The sequence below is a fragment of the Rhinatrema bivittatum genome, chromosome 7, assembly GCF_901001135.1.
Source record: "Rhinatrema bivittatum chromosome 7, aRhiBiv1.1, whole genome shotgun sequence".
In the NCBI taxonomy this organism is placed as follows: Eukaryota; Metazoa; Chordata; class Amphibia; order Gymnophiona; family Rhinatrematidae; genus Rhinatrema; species Rhinatrema bivittatum.
Window position 1 is genome coordinate 139,421,898 of NC_042621.1, and position 13,858 is coordinate 139,435,755.

The 13,858-nt window shown below is 46.8% G+C and overlaps 1 protein-coding gene across 1 annotated transcript in view; it reads left to right on the forward strand.

Annotated features, from left to right (window-relative positions):
* Window positions 1–13,858, forward strand: part of CNOT1 (CCR4-NOT transcription complex subunit 1) — a 987,642-nt gene that overhangs the window by 586,083 nt on the left and 387,701 nt on the right. Inside the window, 1 exon segment of the mRNA XM_029609242.1 lies at window positions 1,926–2,042. Within this exon segment, the coding sequence (XP_029465102.1) occupies window positions 1,926–2,042 (117 nt within the window).

The window sequence follows — 13,858 nt, forward strand, 5'->3', positions numbered from 1 at the left end:
CCTAGTCCGCTACCTGGAAAGATCGGAATCCGTACAAAAGATGGACTACCTATTCGTCCTTCACCATTAAACCCAAAAATACTATTGCTATATCTAGTTTTTTTTTCTCTACTATGTATTTGTAACTTTTTGTAACCATTATCCACTTAGGCAACTTTGTGGCTAATTAAGGTATAATTTTGATAAAAATGAAAACCCCAAGGCAATCAATACTAAAGCTCTTGCAATATAGACTAGCAAGGGGATGCAAGAGATTTTGCAGCTGGTGAATGAGGAGGAAAGGGTACAATCATTTGATGAGTTAAGACAAAATGGAAAAAACAGACCAATGCCAAAAATGTACAGAACATGGGAACCTTGGGATATCTTTTTTTGGTCATGCTCAAAACCAGGAATACTTAGTCAAGTTAGAGATACACTTGGCATAAGTGTTTAGACAGGAAATTAATATAGATATATTCCTTACTCTAAACAAACTTGATATCAAATATTTATGTGCAAATAATCTTAATGCCTCTTGCCTCACAACAGGCTGCATGCATCGTCAATGTTACTTGTATGCTTTCATATCATATATCAGTTTGCTTTACTCTTTCAAACAAATTTATTGAAAAATACTTTCAGTATGTACTAGATTCCCAACTAAATTCCACTCAAAAAGAAATATATTTGATATATATATATATATATATATTTGATGTTTTGGCAGACTCTCTGCCTTCCTCAGGGATCATGGATGGCCTTCACTACTATTTACTTCTCAGCATAGAGAAGTAAATAACATTGTAGAAACATAGGTCCATGTCAGGTATTTTGTAATGAGACATAGACCTTTGTCAAGTGTTCTATAATAAGATCAAATATATATTTTTTATTTGAGTGGATTTAGATAGGAATAGAGCACATGATTTTTTTTAATACACTTGGTTGAAAGAATAATGTAGTAAAAATCTGATATATTAAAGGACCAGCCAAAGCTGGTTGTTAAAGCATGTTTGGTAGACATAAGGGAGTGTTACTAGCATGGAGAGAGATGATCCCATTTTCCTGGGAAAAATTTTCCTTGCAATTGGGAAGATTTATATTCAGGTGTGCTCTCCCAGAGCAATGTATAAAGTGATCAATTACCAGTGAAGTTAACTAGTTTGCAAGCTTGATGGAGCAGGGTTTGTCTCATATGTATTTGTACAGCGCTGCATATGTCTAATAATGCTGTATAAATCATAAAGTAGTGGAGGAGAATTAGTTTAAATAAATGTAAACATAAATGGTTTGGAATGTCCATGGGTTTGTGGATAGAGAGGTTTAGCTGATTGTGAAATATTACCATGTGGAAGGGGATGGAGGGATTCAGGGGAGTGTTCTGTTGCTGTTACTATGCTCTAGCTAAGAAAGAGGGATGAAAAATGGAAAATGTAAGTGATTACTGTAAAGTTGCCAGATGTGTGTAAGAAACGTACATAACAGCATAAATGCCATGCTTGATCAGACCAAGGTTTGGTAAGCCCAGCATCCTGTCTGACAGTGGCCAGTCCAGATCCCAAGTATCTGGCAGATCCAAAAGGAGAATTATATTAATATCTTTCTGTAATTGATCTGGCTAATGTTTTTATGGACTTTTCCTCCAGGAGCTTGTCGAAACTTCTTTTAAACACTATTCTAGTAGACATGATCACATCTTCCAGCAACAGATTACACAGCTTGATTGTGTGCTGAGTGAAAAAGTACTTTCAATGATTTTTTTTTTAAATCTGTCACTTGTTAGATGTATGTTAGTGTGTGTGTTATGAAACAAAAAAAAAAAGCAAAGATGAAGAAAATGCTAATTAGTTCCATAATTGACTTGGCACCAGTGTCAGTCTGGAATTTATCAGTTGCCATCCTTGATCAGTCTCTATTGTTTTCTGTTTTTCTCATCCATTTAGGTGCTTTTGACATCTGACAAAGCAGCTGCCAACTTCTCTGATCGCTCCCTTTTGAAAAACCTGGGTCACTGGCTGGGGATGATCACATTAGCCAAGAATAAACCCATTCTACATACGGTGAGCTGCTACTTTAGATGCTTCTGTTTCTCTATATATTTTAGCAGACAAAGGGAATGTTTTGGTTAGATGGTTTAGTTTTTGCAAAAGCTATGAACAGGGCTTTATAGTTTATAGTATCTTGGAATTAAGAGAAAAAAAGGTTAAGGTGAGGATGGAAGCATGTTAGGAAAAATAAGACTGGAGAAGAGGAAATACTGGAAAGAGAGCATACTGAACATAATCCACTTTAGTACCAAAAAGCAGAAATGGAAAAACAAATATTAGAAGGAAGTGGAGACTAAATGTGAGGGAAAAACTGGTAAGAAATGGCAGAGCCAGAGGATAGGGAGGGATGAAGCAAACAAGAGAGGGAGGAAGGGAGGCTATAGGAAGAAAGAATGGAAAGGGTAGACTGCAGGCAGATCAGTGAGACTGGCTGCAGTGAGGGGGGACTAAGAAGACATAAAGGAAAACAAAATCAGATGCATTGAAAAACGTATTTTTAAGGAACATTTTCAGTAAAATGTTTTTATGGAGCATATTAGATACAGGTTGTATACAAATATGGTGTAAAACTGCCATAAAACTTATATTGTCACAAAATTGTGATTCTTGTCAGTCTTAGGTTGCTGCAGAAAATCAAGCAGGTGAATTGTCAAAGGAGTTATATATGTCAATATAACATACTATCGTTGCAATTTTCAAAAACTATTTATTCACGTTAATCCAAGTAAAACCTATTGACAGTTTATTTTTATTTATGCAAGACTTATTTTCTGCATCTCCAAAATTTTTGTTGAATGGATTAGTTAAAATATCCACAATTTAAAACATACATTATTTACATATTTAAACAAATAATTCATTAATGCAGTTTAAAATGCTTTGCTAAAAACATAACCTTTAGTTTTTCCTAAAAACTTTAATATCTTTCTTCTCGTATATCTACAGGCAAACCATTCCATAGTTCATGGTTAGCCTATGAAAACATACGTTCATGAGTCGACACTAATCGCAGAGGAGGCACTGTTAAGCCTTTCCCTGCAGAATGCAATGCTTTTTTTTGGAAGCATAAGGAATAAGATTGCTAAAATACACTTTGTGCCTCCATACAATAGTTTATTACAAACAATTTGAAATGCGCTCTCCATTTGACTGGTAGCCAGGGACAATTCAGTGGCATATATTGTAACAATTTTCAAAAGCTTACTTACATGAAAAACCCAGTTTCAATGCTTTTGAAAATCTACCCAAAGGTCCATAACTAAGATTGTTGAAATAGAAGCCACAGAACTGTTGTCATTTAGCTTTACCAGTCTGGACATCAGTTTCTCTTGCCAATTTAGGCTGGCACTAACAGCAATATCAATGTCTCAATCTGACATCCTTCTAATGACTTAGTCCTGTAAACTATTTCTTTTCCTGGTCTGCTCTTGGTTTTGTAACAATAGACATCTATTCTATTCTTAACATTCCTGCTGAAAGCTTTTTTTCTGTTTGCCCTGTGTGTTCAGACTACCAAAGTCCCAGGTTGTGCTCTCTCAGCCAACATATGCCTTTGAAAAGCCTGTGGTAGCTACCAGTCAGGATATAGCTGTTTTTTTGCTCTATTTTAGCACAACTTTGATTTCTGATCGCTGTTAAATCCCGTTCTGTGATCATGGATGTGGTTCCAACTTCAACTACTGCCATTCTTATTTTTGAACTGGCTTTGCTGTTGATGCTACCAGTGATCATTCTAGACAGAGCCCCTTTGCTTAGCTACTGATCTGTTGCAATTATGCTATTTTTATAGCCATGGAGGCCATTTTGGCAGCAGAGAATAGTGACAAACTGATCCAATTTCATGACCTATGTTTTGTGAGTGGATTTCACATCATCTTGGCAAAGCTCCAAGAACAGCCAGTTCTTTGATAGAAAAAGGAAAACAGGAACCCAGGGGTTTGGATATCTTTGTCAAACAGTGACCAGCATCTATTCATCTGTTTTCCTGTCAGAAGCTTGGACATTCCCTGGACTGAGTTCTGAATGTAGAAGCAGGTATGGTCCTTCACCCATTTTCCCCTATCAGAGATTTCTTCCCTAGAAGATCTTTTTCTTTTTTTACAGCCTTAGCTGTTGAGAGAACCAAGCTACCTAGTGAGGATACTTAGTGTCGGGTGTTACAGCCTTCAGTAGTTTGAAAGAGGACCATGTAGCGGACCTGACTGTTTGGAGCCTCTGTGAGGTCAGTTTACAGAAGACAATATTTCCCTTTGAGGGATCATCAATTCGTTCAGTCTTGTCCTCCTACTAGAGGAGATTGGGATGGAGGTGTAGCCTGCAGAGATCAGCTTTGGCTTGCTTCAAGCCACACAATCTTGGAAGTACTTTCCCTACTGTCCTAGATCGGATATTTTCTTCTGTGGAGTCAACACAAGTATTCTGCTGTGGAACACCTCCTCGAATCGGAAATTGAGCTTTCCTAGCGTGTAGCAGATGGACTCAAAACAAGTGGGTATAGTGTGCTCGTGCTAGCAGTTGGAGACGGATCTGACGTCAGCACGGGTACATATACCCCCGCAGGAAGTGCAGCAATTCAGTAATTTCCATCTCCAAAGCAGTTTGGAGCTACCTCACGCTCGCTGAGCGTTTTTCCAAATTCTAACGACTAAATTCATATAAGACACCTACCTGAAGACGAGCCCTGCACTCCTACAGTGATACCATTCGGTCCCTCCCCCAGTTGAGTTTCCCGAGGCGATTTCCATGGTCCCCTCGGAGGTAGGAGCCTCGGTCCAGTGGCCGACTCGCGGCAGGGACCTAGCCCCCGAGTGAGAATGGCTCGGGCGTGGCATAGGCAGCTTCGGTCCCGGCGTGGACTTGGCCCCCAAGCAAGACGAGTTCGGGTGCGGCCTAGAGGCAGCGGGTGCACTTCCTCGAGCGCGGCAGTGACAGTAATCACCCTCTCCCCCCGCAGCTGGAGACCGCCCAGGTCGCAGCCGGGAAGCGCCGAAGACAAGGTAAGGCGTACATCTTTACTTGTTGGTCTCCGAGGAAGCGAGGATTAGCAGAGTCTGCCTACGTGGCAACCCACCGAGGGGGTCGCCATGTTGCCTGCCTGCTCGCCTTCTGCCCTGGTTTGTTACCGTGCAATAGGCGCCCGTTGCTAGGCGCCCGTGCATAGGGGCAGATTGGTAGGTGCACATCCTTCGCGCATATTACAAAGCGCAGGCTCCAGCTGAGTTCACAGACGAGATGGAGCGTAAGAGAGCTCATGCGTCAGTGGAGCCAGCACCTCCAGAATCAGGCATAAGCCTCTGCTCTGCATGAAACCTCAGAGCCACTCAGAGCGAGGAAGCAGACTCCCTATGTAGCCAATGTGAAGAGGCCCTGGGAGTTCCAGGCCAGGACCAGTCGCAGCCCAGCGTACTTGCCAGTTCCTCAGGGAACACCCTGGACCTAGCAGGCAGCGGTGAGCAGCCAGGGAACCCGAGAGACCTAGTGCCCCTAAGGTCAGATCCTGCTTCGCTCTCCTGGGTGGAATTATTCAAGGGGATTCATGCTTTTGTCACAATGCAGTCTGCTCCCCGAACGGGTCCATACGTACCGAATGACCCGGCCCCTGGACCCTCAAGGCCTAGGCACGGCCACTCGCCACCCGGAAGCCCCACTTATGGGGATTCAGATTGCTCTGAGGAAGATGACGAGCCCCCCCGAGGAGGGAGAACTTCCCTCGGGGATGGAACCATATCGGACCATGAAGCGTTTCTTTCTGAAAGAGGATCTCCCAGGCCTGATCTCACAATGCCTGTCGGAACTGGCTCTCCCGGGCCGTGACACCCCAGGGGAACCTAGAATGAATCCCCTGTTAGAGGGCCTGTGCCAAATGACTCACCATTTTCCCCTCCTACGAGCAGCACAGCAGCTCATCGATCTGGAATGGAATGCGCCGGAGGCCTCATTCAAAGGGGGTCGGGCCTTGGCTGGCATGTACCCCTTAGACCCAGCAACCAAGGAGATGCTGGTGTGCCCCCAGGTAGACGCCATAGTTAGCGCAATTGTGAAGCGCACCACCATTCCGGTGGAAGGGGAGAGGGCCCTCAAGGATACACATGACCGGCGCATGGACGCCATTCTGAAACAAGCCTTTGAGGTGGCAGCCATGTCCCTACGAATTGCGACCTGCTGCACCGTGATGACGCGTTCCTGTTTATCACAGGTTAGGAACAACACTCCGGGAGAAGAGAGAGAATCAGCTCTCTCGTTCCTCACTGACGCAGCCTCCGACCTAGTCCGTACGGCAGCCAAGGGAGTGTCATCCTTAGTGGCAGCCAGGAGACAGCTCTGGCTACGTACGGCCGACTCCTCCTCCAAGACACGCCTCACGAGAATGCCCTTTAAGGGATCCCTCCTGTTCGGCAGCAACCTCGAGAAACTGGCCAATAAATGGGGCCCCTCTCCATTACCCCGTCTACCAGAAGACAGGTCAAGGAGGAGCCGGCGCCCTTTTCCTAGACCATTCAGAGGTAGAAACTCTCAGCGCTTCAACCCTTACAGGACTCGCTACCAAGCACCTCGTTCGCAGGCCAGGAGTCAGTCCTTTCGGTCTAAGCACAACAAGAGGGGAACCGGTTCGGGTCCGGGCCGTACCCCACAATGACAATCAGCCGACCCATCCGGGGGTAGCAGCCACAGGGGGCAGGCTAACCCTCTTCTACCACAGGTGGGTCGCGATTACCTTGGACCAGTGGGCCCTCGCCATCATCCGAGAAGGGTATTACCTGGACTTTCTTCAGCTCCCGCCGGACAAGTTTGTGGAATCTTCTTGTTCACCCCCTCAAGAGGACGGCACTAGAAGTTACCTTGCGGAGGCTCCTGTCCCTAAAAGCCATAATCCCAGTGCCTGCAGGGGAGATAAATTCTGGGCATTATTCCATTTATTTCATAGTGCCCAAGAAGGAGGGCACTTTCAGGCCCGTCCTGGACCTCAAGTCAGTCAACCGGCACCTACGGGTCCCCAGCTTTCGCAAGGAAACTCTGCGGTCTGTCAAAAATTCAGTACAGCCAGGGGAGTTTCTCACATCCCTAGATTTGTCGGAAGCCGAATTGCATATCCTAATCCATCGGGATCACCAGCGCTATTTACGCTTCAAAGTCCTGAACCGACACTTCCAGTTCCAAGCTTTACCCTTCGGGTTAGCCACAGCGCCGCGGACCTTTACCAAGGTCATAGTAGTAGTGGCGACGTCACTCAGGAAGGAAGGAATCCTCGTCCATCCCTACCTGGACGATTGGCTGATCAGGGCAAAGTCACAGGAGGAGAGCCACCAGGCAACCAACAGAGTTATAGCTCTTCTGGAAAGCCTAGGATGGGTAGTAAACTTGAACAAGAGTTCCCTACAGCCTTCTCAGTCGCTGGAATACCTAGGAGTCCGATTCGACACCCAGTAAGACAAGGTCAGGCTGACCTCCAAGAGGAGATCAAAGCGCTGGAATCGTCTGCTGGCCCTGCTGAGTGCCACCCGGCCCACAGCTTGGGATTACCTACAGGTCCTCGGCCTTATGGCATCCACTCTGGAGGTAATACCATGGGCGCGGGCTCATATGAGACCATTACAGCGCGCCCTCCTATCTCTGTGGAGCCCACGATCACAGAACTACTCCGTACACCTACCTCTACCAGCCAGATTGCGGAATCAGCTACGGTGGTGGTTGCAGCCCGGCCACATGAGCCGGGGGTCAAGAATGTCCTCCCCAACCTGGACCCTGCTCACGACAAATACCAGCCTGAACGGATGGAGAGCACACTGCGAAGAACTCACCGCCCAAGGGCGGTGGAACAGAGTAGAGTCGGGGTGGAACATAAACCGACTAGAGGCACGAGCAGTCAGGCTAGCATGTCTGCGATTTGCCCACAGACTTCGAAACAGAGCGGTCAGAGTGATGTCTGACAACGCCACCACAGTGGCATACATCAGCCGTCAGGGCGGAACCAGAAGCAGACAGATATCCCTAGAAATAGCCCCCCTGATGACTTGGGCGGAAGCAAATCTCCAGGACATCTCCGCCATCCACATCGCCGGGAATGACAACACCACAGCAGACTTCCTCAGCAGAGAAAGCCTAAACCCGAGGGAATGGCAGCTGTCGCCCACAGCTTTCCAGATGATTGTGGATCAGTGGGGGACGCCGGGCATGGACCTACTAGCGGACAGGTCCAACGCTCAAGTACCCAGTTATTTCAGCTGCAGGCGGGATCCTCTATCCCAGGGGATCGATGCCCTGGTACAGCCATGGCCTCAGGGGATCCTGCTATATGCTTTTCCTCCATGGCCCCTGCTGGGCGCCATTATACACAAGATTCAGCGGCACAGAGGACTAGTTCTCCTAGTGGCCCTGGACTGGCCAAGAAGACCCTGGTACGCAGACATGAGAAGACTGCTGGCAGGGAATCCACTGCCACTGCCTCCACACAGGGACTTGCTACTGCAGGTCCCATCCTCCACGAGGATCCAGCTCATTTCTCTCTTACGGTCTGGCCATTGAAAGGGCTAGACTGAAGAAAAGAGGATACTCGGGGCCGGTAATAGATACACTCCTCCGAGCACGCAAGTTCTCCACATCACTAACATATATAAGGATCTGGAGAGTATTTGAAGCCTGGTGCAAATCTCACGGCACCAATCCACATGCCGCTAAAATCCCTATCATTTTGGATTTCCTGCAAGATGGACTTCAGAAGGGTCTGTCCCTCAATTCCATCAAGGTTCAGGTGGCTGCGCTATCCTGCTACGGTCCCCGGAGTGACGGCAACAGTATTGCCACACACCCAGACATTTCACGTTTCCTGAAAGGAGTCAAACACATTCGCCTGCCACTGAAGTGGCCAGTGCCCTTGTGGAACCTCAACCTAGTTTTGGAATTCCTAGCGGGACCTGCCTTCAGACCCCTTTGAGGCCTGTCCCTCTGTTTGTTGACCTTGAAGATGGTGTTCCTGCTGGCCGTATGCTCAGCACGCCGCATCTCAGAGCTACAGGCGCTGTCCTGCTGTGATCCGTTTCTCCAAATCACTCCAGAGGCTATCCATCTTCGCACGGTTCCTTCCTTCTTACCCAAAGTAGTCTCACACTTCCACCTCAACCAAACCATATCCTTGCCTACCACGGAAGGTTTGAAGAAGTCGGAAGAAGTTCGAATACAACGCCATCTTGACATCGGCAGGCTACTGTCCAGATACCTGGAAATGTCAGAAGAAGTACGAAAGACGGACCACCTGTTCGTCCTTCACAGCGGGAAGAGCCAAGGGGAAGTGGCCTCACGGGCAGCCATCGCCCGCTGGATCAAAGAAGTTATCAAGGCAGCCTACGTAGAGGCAGGAAAACCACCACCTCTACGGGTCAAGGCTCAATCTACCAGAGCGCAAGCGGCCTCTTGGGCAGAAACTAGGATGCTGTCGCCTGCAGAGATATGTAAAGCGGCAACGTGGTCCTCCCTCCATACCTTCTCCAGATTCTACCGTCTGGACGTCCAGGCCAGGGAGGACACAGCATTTGCGAGGGCAATCCTGAACGGACCTCGGGCAGCCTCCCGCCCAGTCCGGGAGTAGATTTGTACATCCCACTTGTTTTGAGTCAATCTGCTACCGCTAGGAAATGTAGAGATTACTTACCTGATAATCTCGTTTTCCTTAGTGTATGCAGATGGACTCAGCATCCCGCCCGGCTGCCGGCATACATGGGGATTCACCGACTCACGGTAAGCCATGTTTCTTATAATAGGCCATCCACCCTGCCGGGTGTCGACGCCTTCTGGTTGAGAACACTGGCGGTCTCCAGCTACTATCAATCGGTCAGGGTAATCCTGTTCATTTAATCGATCGGTCAGCTACACATATATCCATACAGCTTTTGCAAGGAAGATTACTGAATTGCTGCACTTCCTGCGGGGGTATATGTACCCGTGCTGACGTCAGATCTGTCTCCAACTGCTAGCACGAGCACACTATACCCACTTGTTTTGAGTCCATCTGCATACACTAAGGAAAACGAGATTATCAGGTAAGTAATCTCTACATTAATTCTGAAGAATATGGCCCACTTTTCTCTCAGGCTTCATAGTTTACCATCTGAGTCTTGTTAGAAACACAGAAACGTGACAGACCATGTGGTCTATCTAGTCTGCCTATCCACACCAACTATTCAGCTTTATAATCGTTAGCACTCCCTTAGAAATTCTCTGTTTTTCCAGCAGGTAAGCAGGGTGAATTAGCCATGCTGCCAGGGAACGTCCTCCGGTCCTCTAGGTGGCGGAACTCCTAAAAGCACACAGAGCTCTGCTCTGTCTCCTCTCCCACGTGGCTCCCAGCTTGCCTCAGTCTTGTTCTTCCACGCTGCGGGCGGAGCTCCTTTACTGTTGCCAATTTTTGGCTACAACTTAACATACTTTTCATCACGTTTCTACAAAACAGCAAAGTGGGTATGCCGAGACCACCTGGCTTTAAGTTTTGCCAGTGTGGGAATGTGCTGTCTGTAACAGATGGCCATGTGCCTTGGACCCGCCACAACCCATCCAGCTGCAGGGACTGCGGCCGCATGTCCCCTAGAGCACGTAGGCAGCTGATAGTGAAGATAGAGAAGCTGAAGGAGGCAGCATCAGCATCTGGTGTTAAGAGCTATCGTGAGGATCCACTCAGTCCTCTCCAGGGCCCAGCTGGGAACCCCTGAGATTGAGGACAAAAAGGGCCTCCTCAGCAGGGCCCTCAGGTGACTGAAGGGCCCCACGGATGCGTGCCCACGCCACTTCGACGCAGGGAGCGCCGGAAGATCTGCAGCTCCAAGGCCCAGGTAAGTCTCGGGCGCATCAACGCACTCGCACGATGCCACGTCAATGCACATGTCGAAACATAGAAAATATGACGCAGGATCAAGGCATCGAAGAGCGTCAGTCAAAGCACAGACGCAGGAATCCATCCTCAAAGGCGAAGAGCGCATTGAAGCAGGGGAGACCCACAGACTATCGGGTCCCACATGCCTCCCCGGCAGATGAGGGCTTGTTGCCTATAGCCCAGCAGACAGCCTTGTATGGGGCCCCTGTTCCGGATCTGGATCTCGTATTCTCAGACGTGGAACAGACATCAGTCCACGGTAGGATGGGATCCTTCCATTCATCCAGGGTCTTCTCCAACCTGTCTTTAGTGTCGAGGCACAAACGGGAGGGGTCCCACCTTCAAGAGCCCTTTGAAAAAAGGCACAAGCGGGCTACCTGTATAGAACAGCGCCCATATGGCTCTGCGTACTCTGAGGAGCTCCGCCACCTAGAGGACGTTCCCAGACAGAATGGCTAATTCACCCTGCTATCTACGGAGAAAACAGTTTACGGTAAGCAAACTTGCTTTTATCCCTTTCTTGAATTTAGATACTAAAGTTGATGAAGTCAGTCTCCTCTTGGCCTTTGGTAATTTTAAAGGAAAACGTGGGTCTGCACCCCTATATGGTTCCTCTTCTTTGGGTAGTATTTTGCTTCTGTTGGAATCAGTGAGGGAGACCTGGACAGAGATGGCTATTCTCAAATCAGTTGTACGTCTGATTTAGTGACCAATTTCTTGTTGGATAGGTCTTTCATGTGTAGTGGTAAAGCCCAGTGGAGGAATCAAGATGAGTTTTTATCTTGCTTCAGCAAGAATTTTCAGGTCCCCGAGGGCTGTCAAGCCCACTCGACAAGGGCACAGGACTCCTCATAGACAGAATATAATTTCCAGAAGATAATGACAGGTCAGTGCCCTTGCCTTTCTGGTATCCCTGCTCTAAGCCACCTCAGTGTGGGTGTGAAGGCTGGGAAAGGCTACATCTTTGCAGGAATTCTCAGAGCTGTCAAGGCTTCCACCTGGACAGGTCTGGTATGGATGGTAAGGAAGATGAAATGTAAACTTACCTGTTAATCTCTATTCCTTTAGTCCTGCCAGATCAGTCCAAAACCACCAGGCAAGCCACAGTGATCAGGGACTCTGTCACGTTCAGAAAACTAACAGTAAGTGTGAAGGTAGTTAGTGTAATTATGATCTTTGTGTAGGGATTATCCAATTCCTGAAGTGAAGTTTCTTGGCTGCATCAAGTTTTGGTTATGTTGATGGTTTGAAAAGGAAAACAAACGAAGGTCTTCAATTGCCTTAGCTTTGATGTAAGATACCAAAGAACTGAAAGCAAGATCAGATCCCTGCAAGGGGAGTGAAAGTTAGCTTTAAGTCTTTCTCTGCTTCCATTGCTGGCAGGGAGGACACACCCACTGGTCTGGCAAAACTGAAGAAGGGAAATTAACAAGTACATTTAAATTTCACCATAACACTTACAATCCAAACCAGGTCCAAGGTTTTGCTGAATCCAGAATGCATATCCAGCATTTCAGTTACTATGCGGGAAGAACTCAGTTTAGCGGGAAGCCTGATATTTTATGTGAACCTCTAATTCCCTGATAACCTCAGATTGGTTCTTCAGATTATAAAGGGCTGTAGAGTGCATTTGTTGGAAATTTTGCGGAATTGCCCTCCAAATGACTTGTTTTCCCTTCCAGTCAGGAAATGTTAATTGTGGAACTCTCCTTTATAGGCCAGAGTGGGCAGACTGGATGGACCGTTTGGTCTTCTTCTGCCGTCATTTCTATGTTTCTATGAATCTGTACTATTGCAAGGGAGAGGCTGGAATTGTACTCAAAGCATTTATTGGTACCCAACAAAGCCTGATGATTCTATCCTGCTCTTAGACGTAAGAGCTGTGAACAATCATCTTCTAAAGAAGTTTAAGGAGCTTTTCCTAGCACCATGATTCCTCTCCTAAACAAGAGACTGGTTATGCTCTCTGGATCTCAAGGATGCACATGTCCATATAGAGCTACTTTCCCGTAACTGGGATGTGTATCAGATTTTATTGTATGGCAGCACCATCTCCAGTGCCATCTATTATTTGGCTTAGTGGTGGTTGCAGCATTTGTATAGAGACCAGTTGTTCATATTTTTCCCTGGTTTCATGATTGACTGGTCAAGAGCACATCTTGGGCAGAGCAAACAAATACAAGCGTTTCACTTTTCGGTTGCTGGAGTTGCTAGTTATAAATTGCCCAGAGTCGCATTTAAATCAATTATTTCAATTGTAGTTCATGGGGGTTCTGCTGAACATGACTCTGCAAAAGCCTGTCTTCCCACCAGCAGGATTACAGAGTTCATGTCTCCTATGGAGGCAGTTTTTCCTGAGTCAGATGTCAGCCTGGGACATGCTGAAGTTGTTGGGTCATATGGCATCAACAGTTCATCTCACTTCCATGACATGTCTCCACAAGAGATAAACATTTGGACTCTGAAGTCCCAGTGAAATGAAGACACTTGGGCAAAAGGATCACATCACTGTCACAGGACATATGTTCAGCAAGAAGGGTGAGTATGATTGTTTCACCTCCATTTCTTCAGCGTTTTCAAAATAAGGTACTAGGACCTATTCCTAGCTTTATTTCAAAAGTTGTTTCAGGTTAACTAGGAAATGTTTTCCAATCTTAAATTCTGATCTAAGAGCTCCTAATGAAAAACAGCTTCACTTAACACCAGGGCTTAATTTGTGGAGGAATGGTCTAGAACGCAGTTCCGTCACTTCTTGTCAGACTTAAAAGGCAGAGCAGCAGGGGTATTCTGTTCCATCCCCTCCCTTTCATTAGCTACAGAGAAGAGAGGTGAGCCTGGAACAGAAAGCAGAGAAGTCAGTCCCTAAGCCAGCCCCCTATTCTCTACAAGAAAAAAAAGAAGGGATGATACTAAAGTTGCTACAGAGCAAAAAAAAAAGATACAAAAGGAGCTGAATTAACACAAATTT